The following is a 19,454-nucleotide window of genomic DNA, read 5'->3' on the forward strand; positions in this document are numbered from 1 at the left end:
CGAGGAACTAAGAATTGGTGAAATGGGCAATCACACCCTAGGTTCTCGGTAGTTATCTCAGTTCCTAGTAATCTGATTGGTCGCTCTTAGCTGCGGAAAGTAATCACAGTCGGAAAAGTAATTGCTAGGAAGGGAGTGCCTTCGTCCACGCTTCAATCACTACTTGGAGAAAAGAAAAAAAAAGTCCATCCGCTTTGGATTCCGTTATGGTAGTTGATGATGATTTGATCAACGCAGTTTTGGACCATAAAAGTTTCGGAACGTGATTTTAGACAACAAGTAGAAACATTCGCATCATTTTATTTCTATTAAAAATATTCCCAGTCGTAGGGTTGACCGGGCTAATTGTGAATGGTTTTTGATATTTTCATGCAAAATAATTAATTAATAAAAAGTGTTTGAAAATATCACATTTTAGAATTTATATTAAAACTTTTTTGTAGTTTCGGTTATACAACAAAAACTGCATTCGGTAAATTTTAGCAAAAAATGATTTGATCAGTTATAAATTGAAGATTCATTTCTTCTATCCGTATATATAGATCTTTGTTTAAGCATTCGTTAAAATCAAAAAAATTTAATAGTCTCGAATATATTCAGATTAATCATTGTAAGTACTTAGGTAAAGTAATCAAGTTCAATCCAATGTTCTAAAATGCTGTTAGAAAATGACTCTAAGAAAAAACGCAAACGTATCCAATATTATAGTTTCTGTGGTAACTTATATATAGAATATTGAAACAAAAATGGCATTCACTCATTTGGAAGTTACCAAATTTTTCTGATTTATTTTATTCATTCTTTTCACTGAAGAAAATTTGCAAGCTATCATTTCCATGATATATGTAACTTTGATTTTGATCAATAATATATTTTAGTAAATTACGAATCATCTTAGTGGTAATTCATCAAGAGCCCATTCTAGTCATCTTCCATTAGCTTGGTGCCAGTCTAAAAGAATGCATCCCGCTGCGAAGGTCAAGTTTCGAGGTTCGTAACATGTACAGCGATTCGCGTTCCGGTCGAACTTCTTCCTATGTCGTTTTCGACCAGTCACGTGAACAAAACCAAGTACAATTCACCGATCAAGTTTTCATCACGTGGCTGAGTTGAAAACCATATCATATCGAAGTTATTTCGAGACTTACGAAAAATCAGACTGATGGTGTGGGTTTACTCGACACAATTAGTGCGTCACAAACTGGAAAAAAAAATTTATTTGAATTTTGACATCTTAATTTCAAATTATGTTTTTCGCAATCACGAGTGTGTGTATGTAGGCGTGTGTCTTTGTGTGTAGAGGGTATGTGTGTGTAGGCATGTGTGTTTGTGTCTGTGTGCTGGCATAAGTGTGTGGGTAGTTGTGTGTATGAATGTGTGTGTGGGGGGGTATGTGTATGTGTGTGTAGGCATATGTGTTTGAGTCTGTGTGCAGGCATGAATGTGTGGGTAGTTGTGTGTATGTGTTTGTGTGTGTGTTTGTGTGTGTTTGCGCGTGCATGTGTGTGTGTGTATGTATGTGCGTGTGTGTTGGACATGGATGCAACCTGGAGACGGCTTTCGCTATAGGAGCAGCATCGTGAAGATCCGGTCGATGGTGATGGTGCGGAGGGTGGCGGTGGGAAAATAAAATGATAGGACGCCAAAAACAGTCAAATGAAAGCAATAAGCAATCGTGATTGCTCAAAAAAAAAAAACATGGCGTCACACTAATGGAAAAATATCAACTTCTATTGTTGTCGATCAATTCCTTTTGTTTTCTCCCCAGCTCGACGTATGACTTCACCAATTTTCACATCTGCGGAGTATAGCCAATGGTTGACTCGGGCACCTTCCACATCGGCCCTCTACGACCGAACTCGAAGAACTCCTGGAGTAAGATCTCAACTGCCAAGAAGCGCTCACAGTGCTGAATCCCTTTTAGATAGACTGAAACAGGTACTTTTCAAATTAACTGCTACAACTATCAAATTTCAGCTTCTCGAAAAATACGCATTTACTCTTCCGAACTCTTACTTCGACTTTCTTCTCCTTACACTCTTAAAATCGTCATATCTGTAACTCAGAGCCAGACTAACGTAAGTCACACATCGCTATTTTACAGGACAGAGGAAAAACGTTTGACGCATGTAAAGGATGGAACGCACGCTGCTTTAACACGAGTAAAAAATTACAAAGGATTTTGTATTTTTTACGTTCACATGACTCGATGCGGAATAGGATCCAACATACAATGCACACATAAAAAGAAAATGGCAATTTTTGGATTTACGTTTGTCTGGCTCTGTGGTTCAGATACAATCTCATTGATTTTATAATCAGTTTAGCAGATCATATAAATTAAGTTAGTCAAAAGTACAACTGTTACAGTAAATTTTCGTTAAATGTAAGTGATTTTAGTTCCTAGACATTCAGTTTAAAATAAAATTACGCATTTCGAACGAGTAAACAATTAAACTGCAAACGTTAAACGTTTGTTCTGAAAACATAAGGTTGGGGTAATAGGGAGGGGTAATTGGCGATGGAGTTGATTCTGGGTACATTTGTCGTAGTTTTGCAAAACTATACCAACTCAAATCCGCACCAAAACCGCGTTTTTTCTCTCCCTAAAAAGAAGTAAACATTGTCAAGGTCATAGCTCAACGTATCACGGTCTCATTTAGAGCTGAAAAGCACATCCGACAGTAAACAAATGTATATATTCATGCATATATCTATGTATGTCGAACCATCTCCTCATGAGCTGCATGAAGATTCCAAAGAAGTCATCTCGCACGGGCTTAGCTCTGTGAGGCTTTATTAGCAGAGGTGTTAATTGAAAAACCACAAAACAGACCCTACTTTGATCCTGTTATTTTTATGCGTCAACCTTTACGTCAAAGAGTAGTAAATTCTGTCGCGGAAACACGTGAAATAAAGTATTTTTATGAATAAAATCATTTAAAACTAATTATTATTATTATTATTGTATATTTCAACACGGCGGCAAATGCATCATTGGTGTGCGTGAAACTCGTTTAAAAAGTTAGAGCACTGTACACTTTGATCAAATAATTTTTTGACAAAAAATCATTCAAATAAAGTCTAAAAGGTAAAAACACTTCGTCAAAATTACTTTGCAAGATTTTAAATGATTTTCTTGTTAGAAAAATAAATGAAAGTGAGAAAACGATTGTATTTCGTTTGCACGTAGTTTTAGCAAAGCACTCGGCGCATCAGAAAATCAAAGAATTGAATTTGGTCCCCTCACCTCTTTAAAATTACTATAGCTTCTAAGAATGTATGCAAAGCATCCCCTTCAACATCTGTTTTCGAACAAGAGAAGTCTAAAAATGAATTCTTTTCCTTTCATTTCCGACGGCTGGTGCAAGCTCTGTTCCATAAAGTCTGGGAAAAGATGCACGAAATGTTTCTTTCTTTTGAACCATCTGCGACATTTCGATTCTTTAGAAGCAAATAATTCGAGGGAAATGTTTCATTAAATCTTCGTCTTATATGCACCAATCCCAAGATAGTGTGTTATTGAAATTCGATGAAGAATTTTCGTGAACGTTTTCGGGAGAAATTTTGTTGAAAACGGTAACGAAAATAAACACTAAGAAAGAGCTTTTTTCAAAAAAAAAACTCGTACTTAAAAAAAAGATTTTTTTCAATAAAAACCGTTGTGTTATGTGTAAAAAAATTTTAATTCTTGGAAAATGATTCCTCATGGGTTGTAAATTAATGCGTAATGATGAATGCCATCACACGACCGTAGCCTAGGGTAGGGTTGCAGACAAATCAGGGAGGTCATTTCAAGCTCGCCAGCTTGCGAGATCGAGATTTTCGCTCACGTGATAGGTTGTGACGTAGAAATGTCGCAAAGTAGCATTTTAATCTACTCGAACTGAGCTTGCGGCTAGGTTCGAGTAGATTAGAATACTACTTTGCGACATTTCTACGTCACAACCGATCACGTGAGCGAGAATCTCGATCTCGCAAGCTGACGAGCTTGGAATGGCCGCCCAGGTGTGCTTTGTTTTAAAAGTTAAGATTAAGATGAGTGGTAAAGTTAAATAAATACCTTTGTGCTTGAAAAGCAAACGAGCTGATGTGCACATCACATGGCTTCCTTTTACACCAATTCAATGATAATAGTGCCTTGGTATAAGCAAGGCAACACTTTAAATATTTTCATCCCTAGTTCGTCACGAATCGATGCAAAAAAAAAAGCGTTTTACAGAGATTAATTTTCCCAATATCGACAATTTTAACGTGATTCAATGGATAACTCTCTAAATATCGCCGTGCGGTAAATTTTAATCTTTATTGTTGTTCTCATTATAAAGCTGGCTTTAAATTTTGTTCATTAATTTTTACACAAATACGTATAATAAATAATAAAATACTAGGCATTCTTAGATAAGATAAATAAATGCCTCTGTGCTGAAAAGCACAGAGGCATAACAGTAAGAAATAACAACGTCAAAAAGCACAAATTGAAGATAACTGCATGAACGTGTTTCAGCGTTACAAGGAACGTCTTTTTCGTTGCAAAAGAAATGAGCTTATGGATGAAACGACATCGTCTATGTATACGAAAATCATTAAAATCACTGAAAAATCCACTAAACAAATTCTTTTTAAAGATAATTTTTCATTTGCGTTGTCGGTCCAAAATTTTCGGAATTTTTAGATTACAAACACCCCTACCTTGAACAAAAAAAAAACGACATCGGTTCATTAACATTCGTATCGTAACATTCAACATGACAACAAACCGAATCAATTTGACGGGCCTCATATGACCCGCGATCCGCGAGTTGCATATCAATATTGCGGGCCTCATATGACCGGCGGACCCTCAATAACGAAAAGATGGTGAACACCTGGACCAAGTCATGCTTCAGTCGAAAAAAAAAAATCAGCAACCGTTGGTAAAGCTGGGTCAAGCAGAAATGGCGGATAACCTTGAAAAGGAAACATGATTTGTATCATTTGTAAATAGTAGAATCAGCCAGAAAGTGCCGAGTAGTAAGAGGTGCGTTCTCGCTGATCCTATCTAATATAGTATAATAACATACAACCTCTTTCAAATACAATTGATGCTTCCGCTACCAGATCATCCGCCATCTCTTTTCAAATGTAAAATTTAACATAACAGCTAGGCACAAGGATCAACCTCAAAAGCCCCATGTGGCCCGTCGACCGTAGGTTGGTCATCCGCATCTAATAACACTCTCAATTAAATCCCTGTAATAATAACACGCCTAATCGATCAGCTTCATGGGCCACACATTGCCCTCAGGTCATAGATTCGATTAAACAGGCTAATACTTTCGATCGAGCACCTAGTCCATCAAAAAAAAAAAAAAAATCAAGATTCGTGCATTTATTTCAATTCGCAACGTTGAATATGACAAGCCACAAACATCACGGGTCTGTGACGCGGATCTCATATGAACAACGGACTGTAGGTTGTGCCTCAGTAACTAAAAACAATCTTATTCAAGTCACATTTCAAAGCCTTAGCACTGGATATAGGGCGGTAACTTACTGAAAATATAACTACGGGTCTCATATGGGGCGGACTGGATCTCCCAAGAGGGTGCCAACCTAGATTCCCAAAGGGTGTACATCGAAAACGCAAAAAGTTTGACGGCACAAAAAAAAGAAAAAAAAAAGGCACATTACAAAACCCGAAAGTGCACAAGTTTGAGTGCAAATAGGAAATAAATAAAAGAAAAAAAAAAGGAAACACATTGGCTCGAGAGCGCAAAAGAAAATAAAATTTAAAAAAAAGAAAATAAAGTAAAGATAAAAATAAAACTAAAACCAAATAAATAAAATAAATAAAAATGCAGAATTAAAAAACAAAGCCGTACAAGTTCAAGGACGCCCCCCCCCCCCGTGGTGCGCCCCCACCTACCCCGCGTACCGATGGTCCGTGGGTAGGGAGGAGCAATGGTTGGGAAAGACACGCCGACGCACATTAAACTATTAGCCCTCTTTTTGTGCCAGTAGTTTAAAAATTAAAATGTAAGGAAATTGACGTCAGTTAAACGAGCTCAAGGTTACAAGAGTTTCGAATTATCGAGGTTCTACTATACTTCCTAAAAAGGAGAATCTACTTTTCTAAATGAGCATGTAATTCAAGGCAAATAAAATATGATAAATGTAAAGATTCTACTTGAAATTGAAAAGCTGTAATTTTGACGAAAACCCCAGATCAGGGATGAAAAGCATAAACAAAATTTGCTCAATGTGGCAACTTTTGGGAGGTCATAGAGACCTTCCGTGACCTCCCATCGGTTTCTTCGGAATATAGCTTCTAAAATTATTTTTATGTTCAAAAGTTTCAATAGTACTAGTGCATTATACCTGAAGTAAAACTTTGATTTCCTGCTGACGCAAATATGAAACTTTTAAAGACAAATGTTTCGTGTTTGTGTCTTTAGATTCTTATGTTTTACTAGTTTTTTTTTTTTTTTTTGGAGAGCTTCATTGATGTTTTTTTTTTTTTTTATGTATTATTTTAACTATGATAAATAAGTATGAAGGCTGGCTCCAGAATTTAGAGTCATTCAGACTTCAGAGTGTTATATTTCCAGAGTGTTCTGCTCAACATTATTCAGCATGACACGTACAAATAGTATCAGTAAACTTGTTAGTGTTTGCATATGTCTCCTCTCACGCTTTTATTTTATTTATTTATTTATTTATTTTTATTCATCGCATTATGTACAGTATTTAAAAATTACTTACGCTATCTGACGTTTGGTATTGTAAAGTTTATCATTAAGATGGTCAAATACAAATTATTAATGAATTCAAAACTGAACACAAGAAAAAAACAGAAAGAAAGAAGTTAATCATGATACGTTAAAAATATGCTAGAAAACATAAGGATTTAAATTTTAAGTACTGACACCCTATGTAACACAAAATATAATCGTAAGCAAAGCCTAATGTTGTTCTAATTAAATAACTTTAAATAAGATCAAGGAAGGAGTCGACTGCCTTTTAAATCTAATTAGAGCGCAGAAAAATGTTTCAAAACTATCATACGCAAAAAAAATACACTAAATCTCATCAACTACTCGGATTTTTGCAACAAAGCAATCACAACAACTTTGCAACTAAAATAAATTGAAAAGCCAAAATCCACGAATGTTGCGATATAAACTACGATGTCAAAATAAACGCCGTTATTTTACACACATTACAGATGATAAAAAAAAGTAACATTTTAAGGGAAAGTGAATGAATAAGTATGACTAGTACTTGCCTTTTACTTGAATTATTTAAATTAACTGTCCAGCCTCAGTAAACAAAAAATCAACAAAAATGGCTGTCGACACCTTGAATTCATTTGATTTGATTTGACAACACACATTGCTTGCGTTCGACGAACCTCACCGGTCGACCGGTGAGTAACCGGTTGCTAACCGCAGCGTTCTTGAGAGCTACCGGTTAACTGGTTGCTTCCGATGTCGTTTTATGAGCCTCACTGGTTGAGCTACCGGTCGACCGCAACTATTGAGGTCTTTAGCTATTCTCAGCGGAGAAACTTTATACCTCCAATAATCCACTACTTTTTTCCAAATTTTATTCTCATGACAATACAAATGAAAGATTTACAATACATGAGAATGGAAGAACACCCAGGGCGAGGTGGGAATCAAACCCACACCTCTGGCTTAGAAGACACAGCTTCTAAAACAGCGCAGCCGAGGCTTCATTGTTTGAAAGTTCCCAATGTAAAACAGTTTTACAGTATTTCTCTGTTATTTAACAGAGCAGTATTAAACTGTCAGAAAAAACAGTATATTACCATAAAAAGAACAATTATTTTTTGCAATGCATGTGACCGAAGCTTGCCACGGACTTATCGCATGGCTGTGATTTTGTCGATCAATCGAATTATTTTTCAATGGAGAATTTTCCCTAAATATAAGTTAGGGAGCCTGGGGGTCGTGTAAAAAGTTAAATTTTGTATTTTTTGAATCATTTTAATGTTTTCTTCAAACTTTCAATATCTTAACTCTGCATCTGATTTTGAACATTTTTGCAATTGGAGGTATACATCTAGGACTAACAGTTGCGAAAATAAAGGTCTTGCAGGTTAAAACGGAACACCCTGTATACATTCATCTATATACATACATATATATATATATATATATATATATATATATATATATATATATATATATATATATATATATATATGTGTGTGTGTGTGTGTGTGTGTGTAATCATTAAGGCTGAAAAATGTGTATTGCGCATTCTTGTCTTAAAGCATTCTCGAATGCCTATTGCGTATAATTAAGAAACAAATAGGCATTTGATTTATCTGCCTGGAAGCATTTAATTCTTTCTGTCTCTCTGAATAAGTCTGTTCATATATAAGCATAAAATCTGACAATAAGCGAAAGAAGACAAACTCGATTTTTTCTGTCTGGAACTACAACCTTTTTATTGATTACAATCGATCCCTTGCCCATTACTTCTCCTGTGGTAGCTAACAGTCACGTCTGAGGTGCCACTTACTGAAACCCCGAACGCACTGACTTGCGTGTTTGAGACCAAAACAAAGCCCGAATCGGAGAAATTAAGACAGAAAGATACATGCCAGTGAGTAATTCTAAAAGAGCGTTTTGCTATTTCTGTATGTATCAAAGTTAGAAATAATATCTTAGCATTCTATACGCGTAAAAGTTAAGATTAAGATCTGAACCAACAGACTTTGTCAATCTTTTCCAAGGATGTATTTCCCCCACCTTCCATTTTAATGATTAAATATTTAATTCATAAAAATAAATATAGTATTTAAAACATATAGCAAAGTAAGAGATAATAGTTCTACGTTAATACGCACACGTAGTACAGACACGGGTTTTTGGGTGACAAAGAGCTACTAAAGAGTAATTTATAAATATAAATTTTGAGTCATAAGATTTTTTTTCAATTTTCTGAAGAAAATTACAAATGTTAGGCCTCCTGCTGGACACCTAAATATTTTTTTTATTTGGGTAAATATTTTTGTGGTACATGTGGGGCTATAGGGGCAACATTTTATCAACATGAAATTTCGAACTTTCGAAAGAAAAAAAATGATTCTGGCTATTACACAGTGCTCGTTCACACTTTCAGGAGCAAGTCAGCATGGGTTGCCGTTGCTCAAGTTGCATGAAACGTTTTGTACAATTGTTTGAACTAAAAGGAAAAATATAAGAGGGTGTGCGACTTGAAAAATTGACTTCAATTTTGTTTGGGACACCCTAATGTATATATATATATATATATATATATATATATATATATATATATATATATATATATATATATATATCGTATGGTAATGATAATTGTTAGAAAGAAAGTCTCCCAAGTAACGAGGAGCTTGAACTCATTAGTGTTATTTCTCTTTTGAAAATTATTAATGGGTTTTTCTTTGTATAGGAGGAGGAACGAGGTCTCGGCCTTCCTACATCAATATCAACATTGTACACTAGAAGACCTATGCTGCGATCAGCAACTGATCTCGCATCAGAACTGGGTCGTCACACCATTCCTCATCAGCCTACTCATCAGACGCTACTCAGTCACCCTTATATACTGGAATACCTGCGGCAAATCCCCAACCCTACTCCCGTCAAGCCATCAGAGGAGCGCCTGCATCTGCTAACACTCAATCCTCGAGAGTTTCTCAAGTACCGACCCGAAAAGGATTCGGAAACAGTATTGGGAGGCGACGGGTTCAGTGGATTACTGTGGGTTCACTTGCTGGCCGGCCGTGGACTGCGATCGACAAGTCACAGTGATCACTTCCGGGATCTATACTGCGTCATCGAGTGTGACCGCGTTCACAAAGCTCGCACGGTTGTCCGAACGGGAGAGCACAGTTTCGATTGGGATGAAGTCTTCGAGCTGGAGCTGGTGGACAACACCGAAGTCGCCTTTCTCCTGTACAGTTGGGATCCACAGTTGCGCCACAAACTTTGCTACAAGGGATCGGTTCATCTGTTGACGATTCTGCGCGAGTCTCCCTCGCACAGTTTAGCTCTGAAGATGGAACCGAGGGGTACGCTCTATCTAAAGCTGCGCTACAGAGATCCCCGACAGACATTCCAACGTCTACCGGCTCAAAACCCAAATTCATTGTTTGGAGTTGATTTGGAGTCGGTGGTTATTCGAGAGAACTCCGGGTTCTCTGTTCCTTTAATAGTCAAACGATGTGCAGAAGAAGTGGAAAGGAGAGGATTAGACATTGTGGGAATCTACCGACTCTGTGGATCGGCAGTGCGAAAGAAAACCTTGAGGGATGCTTTTGAAAGAAATTCTCACAATGTTGATCTTTCTGTGGACCACGTGCCAGATATCAATGTAATAACTAGTAAGTACACTAATGTTCATCATTTTCACTTTTTTACGAAATTTAAAGCAATAGAATTGAGGAAGTGAGAAGCAAAGGGATGTAAGTGGACATTTTTAAGTTTGGAGTAAAACAAGTTCAAAGATAACATCCTAGGTAGGCTTTCATTGAAAAGTTTTTCCCTTTAATGCAGTATAGCAAGACCTACCAGGGCTACTAGCACTATCTCTTGCTCCAAAACAGAGGAGAAGTTCTCTTACCATTTGTACTAGTTAGCTCCAAAATTTTAATTTTGGCACTTACATCCCTTTGCTTCTCACTGTCTCAATTGAAAAGTGATATTATGGGTCTTTTCAAAGATCCTAACTACAAAGTTGAGAAAGCAACCTTTGAATTCTAAATATGAGGCAGGGCGGATACAGAAATAACTTTGGATACGTTCCGGAAATTGAAAAAAGCCCCCCCCCCCCTCCCCCATACAATATTTCATGAAAAAGTTTTCATGAAATAAAAATGTTTTTTTAGGATTACCAATTAATTTACTTTTAAGTACATAAAAAATACACTAATATTCTTTAAATGTGGGAGTAAAATATCTTTAAGGGAGAGGTGGGTTTTCAGCGTCAAAAAATTCACTTTTTTACGAATTTCTTTTAAGAAACTGACATGATGAAATTTATTAAAACCTTTTGTGCAGTATTATGTACGGTTTTAAGAATATTCTCTAAATTTTTGATCAAAAAATATCCACAGACAAGCCGGTGACAGAGCTTTTCCCAGAGAACCTTTGAAGGAAGATGATTTGCAGTGTTCACTGTATCTCAGGTGACATTTATCTGAAATAAAATTCTACTTGAATTTAGTCAAAGTATTAATTAATCCTCCCCCCTACGTTCTCAGATTTTTTTTTTTTTTTTTTTTTTTTTTTTTTGACTTTAAAATTTTTGGTGGCCATTTGAACTAAAAAATGCCATTTTTCACGAAAATTTCCGCTATTTTGTTAGTAAAAAACCCATTAAAAAAAGCAAAAAAAACTCAAACTCAACGTAGGGCAGAGGTTTTTTATATGCAGAATGTGTGTACTAAATTTGAAATGAATTGGTCAATTGGTTTTAAAATAGGAGTGAACACAGATTTTGAAAAAGTGGTTCTGAGAAAAACGCGTTTAAAGATTTAGAAGCTAAAAAGCATCTATTCCAGCTCCATAGAGTACAGACCCTGTAGCAGCTTCGAGTTCCTCTGCCTCTCCTTTTTTCATTGTTTTTTTTTATAGTATAGTTAACTAACCCGCAAGCAAGCAGCATTGACATTCTGAGCGTCTGCAGCTGTCAGAACTGCTACATTCTTCGGCAGTTGTCGGAGATACAGTTTGAAGGAACGGAGACTGAATATTTGATAACCTTGAGAATTTTGCTCGAAGCGACTTGAAATTTTGGGAATGTAGTTTTGAAATGTTTAACTACAAGACGAATCAAAAAAAGGAAAAATCTTTTTTTTGAAACTGCAAAACCCTACCACCTCTCCCCCCCCCCCCTTAATGTTTCAAGCCAATTAAATCATAAACCTTCTTTAATTTCACTGAAATGCTATAAAATGAGCGGTTTTAATTAGGAACATTGTCATAATGAATGCAACACGAAAGTAAGTTTATTCAATAAACCCGCACCCCATTTGAGTTTTTATTGATTCATTTATATATCAACTAATAAATGTTATGTAAATAAGACAGCTTCATAACACATATTTTATTAAAGAATTCAGAAACTATTGTCTGCAAATTTCAAAGCAGTTGCTGATTTGTTCTTAAAACCATGGTACAGTTGATGCATCAAAGAAGTGGAGATCAAAGGAAGTGTAGGGGTTAGGGTGCTTGGCCTCTGAAGCGAAGCTTTACTTATTTATTTATTTATTTTATTTATTTATTTATTTGAGCTATATTATTCTGGCTTTTTATATTACTGATTAAATAACTTCTAAAAATGTGAAATAAGGCATCAAAAATCGGGACGGATGGCCACAGTAACTTTCCCCTTCCATTTCAAAACTCTATTCTTATGAAATAAGATGAGAAAAGTCCATTCATTTAGAATTTTTAGTTTTTAACCTCGTGAAATATATTAATCCATCCAAAATAATAATTTTACAATCGATTATTAACTTTTAACTCTAAAAAATAAAAGAACAAGGCCTCTTTACTTTTAGAAGTGAGGGGGCAGTCCCCCCTTCCCCCTTACGAGTCGCTTATTAAAGTTGAGATAACATTTTGACACTACATGCCGTATCTATAAAAATTATGTTTTTGCCAAGAAACTACCATATGATTTTTTTTCTATTTTAATCTATGCTAATAATATAAAGAAGAAGAGTTTGTTTGAACGCGCTAATCTCAGGAACTACTGGTTTGAATTGAAAAAATCTTTTTGTGTTGAATAGTCCATTTATTGAGGAAGGCTATAGGCTGTTTTTACTTCCTTTTACAAAAAAGGAAGTCTTGTATTCGCAAAAAAATTTTCACTCAAAAATCGACCTTAATTTTCATTTTGCTCACCCCCGAATGAATGCTGAGATTTGTTTTCGACCCGACCACACGTGGATATATGCCTAGGACCGTACAGACACCCGAAATATCCATTTTGACGATCCCCGAGTTAATACAACGAGTTTTCTCGTGACGTCCGTATGTACATATGTATGTGTGTATGTACGTATGTATCTCGCATAACTCAAAAACGGTATGTCCTAGAAAGTTGAAATTTGGTACGTTGACTCCTAGTGGGGTCTAGTTGTGCACCTTCCCTTTTGGTTGCATTCGGATGTTCCTAAGAGGGTCTTTTGCACCTATTTGGTGGAAATCATTGTTAATTTAAATGCTAACTCACGTGGTGTTATAATTTGTCTAACACTTGGCGATATATCGCCAAGCTTTTGGCCGCCAAGTTTTGTCTCCCACTTGGCGAAAAATTTGGCGATTTTTTTTTTTAATTTTTAAATCAGATTTTAATTCGGACAATGTAGGTGATATTTAAAAAGTTAACCACTGAATCACATTAAAATTGCCAATAATGGGGAAATAAATCTGTGTTTAAAAAAATTTTTTTTTTCTTTTTTTTTTTTTTTTTTTTGCTTCAGTTCGCAAGAAACTAGGGGTGAAAATATTTAGTGTTTCCTTGCTTACTCCAAGGCGCTATTATCATTAAATTAGCGTAAAAGGATATCATCTGAGCTATTTTTTTTTTTTTTTAATTGGATTGACAGAAATATTTGTAATTGAAAATTAAGTGTTTAATTTATTGTTTAGTTCTCTCTTCTTTAGTTTCCGAATTCCTAATAGATGGCGGGGTAAGTTAATCATAGAGAGAGTGCTGGCCGACAGTGTCGATAGCTGCGAGGAACCATGCCGCGCGGCCCAGACGCGTGGTCGGCGACGTTACCAAACACAATTACAATACATCTTCATAGCGGCAACACTCTTCTCTTTTTGTGAAACGCCCAAGTCATAACCACCGAATAAGAAGTAATATTAAACACAGTGAAGGGTTTTTATTGGCAGCTCATTCAGAGATACCTTCATCACTGTTTTTCCAAAATGTGATTTTAGTCAATAAAGAGAGAACTATAATAAACAACGAAGTAGCTTCAATGATAATTTCTTTCTTTTTTTTTTTTTTTTAATTGCTGTTCACAAATGTCAGCATTAAAGATAACTTTGAGTCAAATACGCACTTTTCTTTTCACTTGGCTTTTTATTTTTTTTTTCCTCCAATGGGTGAGTTTTAACCCGTAAAACCCTCCCCTTGAACACGAGACCCTGCGTACTTATACCCTAAAAAAGAGGAGAATTTATCCTACCATTTGTACTGATTATTTCCAAATTTTCAATTTTGGCGCTTACATCCTTTTCCTTCTCACTGCCTCATATGATTAAGGAGATTTTGAAATTCCCGAGGAAACAATTAGGAAAAAATTGGTGACTAGAAACTTGAACAGCTTTTGTACTATTTATTTGAATCATGCACAGTTCAAGATATAGCAAATTTTGCTATTATCGCCAAGCTTTTGACTGCCAAGTTTTGTCGCCAACTTGGCAAAAAATTTGGCGATTTTTTTTTTTTTTTTTTAAATCTGATTTTAATTCGGCCAATGTTGGTGATATTTAAAAGGTTAACCACTGAATCACATTAAAATTGCCAATACTGGGGAAATAAATCTGTGTAAAACATTTTTATTTTTGCTTCAGTTCCCAAGAAACTAGGGGTGAAAATATTTAGTGTTTCCTTGCTTACTCCAATGTTTCCTTGCTTACTTCCGTTTTATATTGATAAAACGAGTGGGGCGAAGCAGATTGTAACTCGGGTTAGTATTCCTGCAATTAATACTCACACTATTTTACATTACCTTCAATCTTTTTATCATCAAGCCTTTTCACCATATCGTGTGCGTACTACAACTGGGTAACTACAAAGTTGGCAAAATAGAATGTTCACATTGGTTGAAAAGTTTTGTTCGAAAAAAGACAAACAGGGTGAGCAAAAAGGTCTCACACGCTTTCAAATTTTTACTACAGTAACACAAAATAAAACACACAAAAACTTTTTGCATCCAGTTAAAGTAGCATTCATTCAGTATCTTTACAATAAACAATTCGGAGCAATTCCACTGCTTACGTTATTAACGAGCTTGAGACTCTTCAAATACATCACCAACAGAACGTTCGTTTCCATTGACATTTCCTGCTATATCTATCGAATTTCATTTTTGAGTTTTCTCAAATTGGGGATTTTATAGCTATGATATATAATTACACAAAATAGTCAAGCGAGTTCAGATCTGAAGAGTTGAGGGTCCTCTGCTCTTGGAGGGCAAAAAGTCAGCTAAATATTTGCTGCATCACTCCTGAAGCACACATGCGTTGAGAAAAGGGGCACCGTCTTGTTGGAAACAGAAATATTCTGCTCCATGGCACTCTGGACGTTTAGAAGTAAAACCTTTTCCCATCCTTAGTAAAATATTAGTTGTATACCACTAAACATTCATTTTTATTTCCTTTTTAATGGAAGTTAATGAGGGTTTTTCTCTTTTTGAAATAGCCCCCGTAACCTTCACAGACAAAGCATTTTGATTTGTGGAACATGATGCTGACTCTCAGGCATGTTATCAATAGATGCTGACCATAATGTATCATTTTGGGGTTGAAACTTTGTTGCAAATTGAATGGTTTTTATAATGAAAAGAAAAACTAACTCCCAGTGTGCCAAGACAGTTTTTCTTCCACCCTCTGCTTCCTTTCCATTGCAGTTAGAGTCTGAAACTCTGAATTTTGCTTTTTCTATTAGTTTTGCATCCTAGGTCCATTCTCGGAATGTTTAATTTTTTTCAGTTATCTTGTAAGTTTTATAACAGATTTTTGTGTGTCTTGTACTAATATTTCCAGCCCCTTTTTATAGGCTCTTTTGCTCCAATGGATCGTGGTGCGCCAAATCTTCTTCTGTCATTGACAGAAGACATCTAATTTTACCTTCCGATAGTTTTGTAAATGAAATTTCACTTCTTCAAGTCTCCGAACATTTTTACCGACTGTTCTCCTTTGATGAATTTATTCATCACAATTTCTCTAAATTTATTAATTTATTCCAAGTAAAGAAGAAATATAATTAATGCAATATTTTAAATCTTGTAATAGTTTTAAATTATGTACCTAATACTAAATTGCCAGAGAAGAATTGGATCTAGAATAACACACATAACTTTTAACGTGCTTCCAAATGTTGTATGAGAACCTATTAGTCACTCTGTAAATACTTCGAGCCTGCATTATCACTTTGAATAAAATATACAAACTAAAAGGAGTAGCTAAACAAAATTGTTGTCACTAAAATTGTATATTTGGTTCTTTACACAACATAATTGTTATATCAGCGACCTTTACATATTCTTTGAAGAAAAATGGAAGAAGAAAAAGAAATGGTGGTACACGAGGGCTGCTGTTAAAATTGTATGTTCTTCAAAGTATTTAATTATATACACCCTTAAGTAGAATTAGCTTGCTCTTCAGAAAGAACATTTATTTGCTCAAGCTGAAAAACAAATAAAGCTTTTGGAGAACATCTCTAATTAAGCATTTGTAATTAAAACCGAGGTGGCATATTTAAGAGTCCAATCTTAAGTAAATGGGACAATTCTATGGACTCAAAAACGAGATTACTGCAGCTGTGTTTTTAAAGTTAATTTCACTTTTCATTTTATTCATATATTTTCTTTTTCTAAGATAAAGTTATTTTAATTGAAAATAAGCTTTTTTATCCTTATATTTTGATATTATTTAAAGCAAGAAGATTTAAATTCATCGATAAATAATAATTTAATTGCTTAAAACATTGCAGTATGATCAGCAAGTGTGTGGTTCTTTTTTTTTTTTTTTTCGTTTTTTCATTGCTCACTCATCACGTATTTGACTCTGTATTATTCAATTCTTTCTAACATTTATTTTAGTTAAGATATAAACGAATAAATGCTTCTCAGCTGGGAAGATGCAGTGGACCTTCAAAATGTGCCCATGGTTGCTAAATATTTCACTTTGTGCAGTTGTCACCAGCGCTGTGACGCACAAACTTGAAAAATACATTGCATACTCTAGTTTTGGGGTCACAGGGAACCCCTTTATCAATACGTACTGTCCAATATTTTAACGCGAAACCTTATTCGAATTTGCGCATGCGTCAGGTCTCTTCCGATTTTATCAAAACTGGGGTGATAGCAAGAAGGAAGTAACGAGCAAGCAAAAACTGAATGCATTGGGAAGTGCGCATTCCTTAAACCATCACCCCTTTTTCAATTGGAACCATTCGCAGCTGCTAGTCGTGGAATTCGAGAACAGACAGTAAAACTGTGAGCTTCGAGATGTAAACAAAATTAGTTTAAGCAATTTGTTTTCCCATGTATGAAATTTATTTTGTATGTTCATTATTGTCAACATTGCTTTCTTCTGCATTCAGCTAAATCCCATTAAAAAACAGTCCGACTTAACCCTTTGGCACATTTTCTGCGGAAATTCAAAGTAATACTTCATAAATTGATTTTTTTTAAATAAATTAATTTATTTATTTGACTTTTATTGCGAAATATAGAGTTTGACACTTACAAATATAAAGAATTGTTATATTTTGGTTTGCGTCAGATATTCAAATTTTGAAGGAAAACATTGTACTATTTTGTAAGAAAGGATGTTTGTAATAACTACAAAAAAATAAAAATAAAATCTGCAGATAAAGCACTTCGTTTGTACAATTCTTCAATAATAATTTTTCAAATGAAATTGAAATACATAAGTAAATAAATAAATAAATAAAATAGTAAGAATATTTTTTTCAGGAAAAAGATTAGGGAAAGGGAGACACATGTGAACTTTTTTATTTTCATTTCTTAATTTCTCAAAAAATATTATCAATTTCTCAGAGCAAAAATGTCACCATGATTAAATAGTCTTTTTTTTTGTGGCCTGGAATTTTTTTAGTTTTTTTTTTTTTTTTTTTTTTGTAATATTTTTTTACTTTATGGAATTTTTTAAAAATGTCTTCAATTGTTCACATGTGCTCTTATAGGGGGGTACATATGAGCAAGCCTGGGGCACATATAAACACGATTGAAAAATGCAGGACAAGCATCATATTTCAACGATAAACACTTTCATATGAAACATACACGTATATACTTCAATGTAAATACATTGAAGAGTTTATAACCTTTACTGATTCAATTTAAATTGTAAAGAAACTGTCTATAAGCAAGTATTTTTTTCTAATTATATAACTCTGCTAACTGTCAAATTTTAAGCTTTCGTATCACTGGATCGAGAAGAAAAAAATATGAGACTAAACAATGCAAAGAATATTTTATTGGGAAAAGTTTTCTTGTTATATATTGCGTTTAAGTTTGTTTTTTATGATTTTTGAGTGAAAATTGTCTTGCGAATACAATACTTCCTATTTTGTAAAAGGGAGAAAAAAGGTCAAGTTAACTGGGACAATCGCTGAGTTGTGTTTGTCGAAGTATAATGACAAAGTGTGATTGAATAATTTTGCTTTACCGAAGACTCTGTAAAGGAAGTGATAAGTGCTTTTATTGCCCGCTATACAAACTCCCACCGTAAATAACTGAATAGTTTCTTATTTCTTTGTGAAAGCATTGTTAGATCATGCTTCTGAAAATGAAACGATGCCCCTCCCTCCCCAAAATCAAAGTCTTTTTAAGCTAAAAAGAAACGCAGCTGCAAGAAGGAAATGATCACTTTTGTTGATAAAAGAACATTTTCACGCAAAACGATATGAAGTTATTCACAGATAAAAAAAAATTTTGAGATTTTCCTTTTTCGATTTAAGAATAAACTACAGTGTTAGGTGCTACAGACAAATTAAATAAACGGGCTTTCACAGGATTTTTATGGGCATAAACCACGTTTTTCTACATTGCATAAGATGCTTTTATATTTGTTCTAATGCTTTGAGATAACAATTTGAAAAATCGCCGGAAAGCAGATAAGAGACAATCAAAGAGTTAATCCTAATTCCCTCCAGTATTTTGAACTTTCATAAATTAAAAAAAATAAATAAATAAAACGAATACAGCGAAAAAAAAAAGGAACATTTGGAAGAATACAGAAACAATGTCAAGATTTATTTGCATATCTTAAAGGTGTGTTCTTGTGAACTCTTAGTCATACGACATTCATTAACACAATAGTCCAGTTCCAGGCCAGATTTATGAATGCCAACTAGGCTAATCAAGGGCTCTCCACTTTAAAAGGGTCCCTAAATTGCTAAAATGACTTCATCCAATGACTAAAATTGTAAGGTTTGACTACAGAGGGACCTCGAAAAACTGATTTAGCATAGGGCCTCCCAATATCTTAATCGGGCCCTGCTCACTTGACTCAACATAGTAGGTAGGGGAATGTGTGGCAACCTGAAATAGCTGGGTAAAGTGAAATAGGGAAATATTTACTCTGCTTTTAGCATCACCTATCTAGTACTATTTTAACTAAATAGTAGCACATTTAATCTATTCCAGTCAAGAAAAAAATAACACCGAAGATTAAAGCATA

At 34.8% G+C, this 19,454-nt stretch overlaps 1 protein-coding gene across 1 annotated transcript in view; it reads left to right on the forward strand.

Moving 5' to 3' along the window:
* Positions 1 to 19,454, forward strand: part of LOC129218537 (rho GTPase-activating protein 100F-like) — a 102,360-nt gene that overhangs the window by 67,281 nt on the left and 15,625 nt on the right. The window contains 2 exon segments of the mRNA XM_054852831.1: positions 1,769 to 1,938; positions 9,445 to 10,378. Coding sequence (XP_054708806.1) covers positions 1,769 to 1,938; positions 9,445 to 10,378 — 1,104 coding nt within the window.

The sequence above is a fragment of the Uloborus diversus genome, chromosome 3 (assembly GCF_026930045.1).
Source record: "Uloborus diversus isolate 005 chromosome 3, Udiv.v.3.1, whole genome shotgun sequence".
NCBI lineage: Eukaryota > Metazoa > Arthropoda > Arachnida > Araneae > Uloboridae > Uloborus > Uloborus diversus.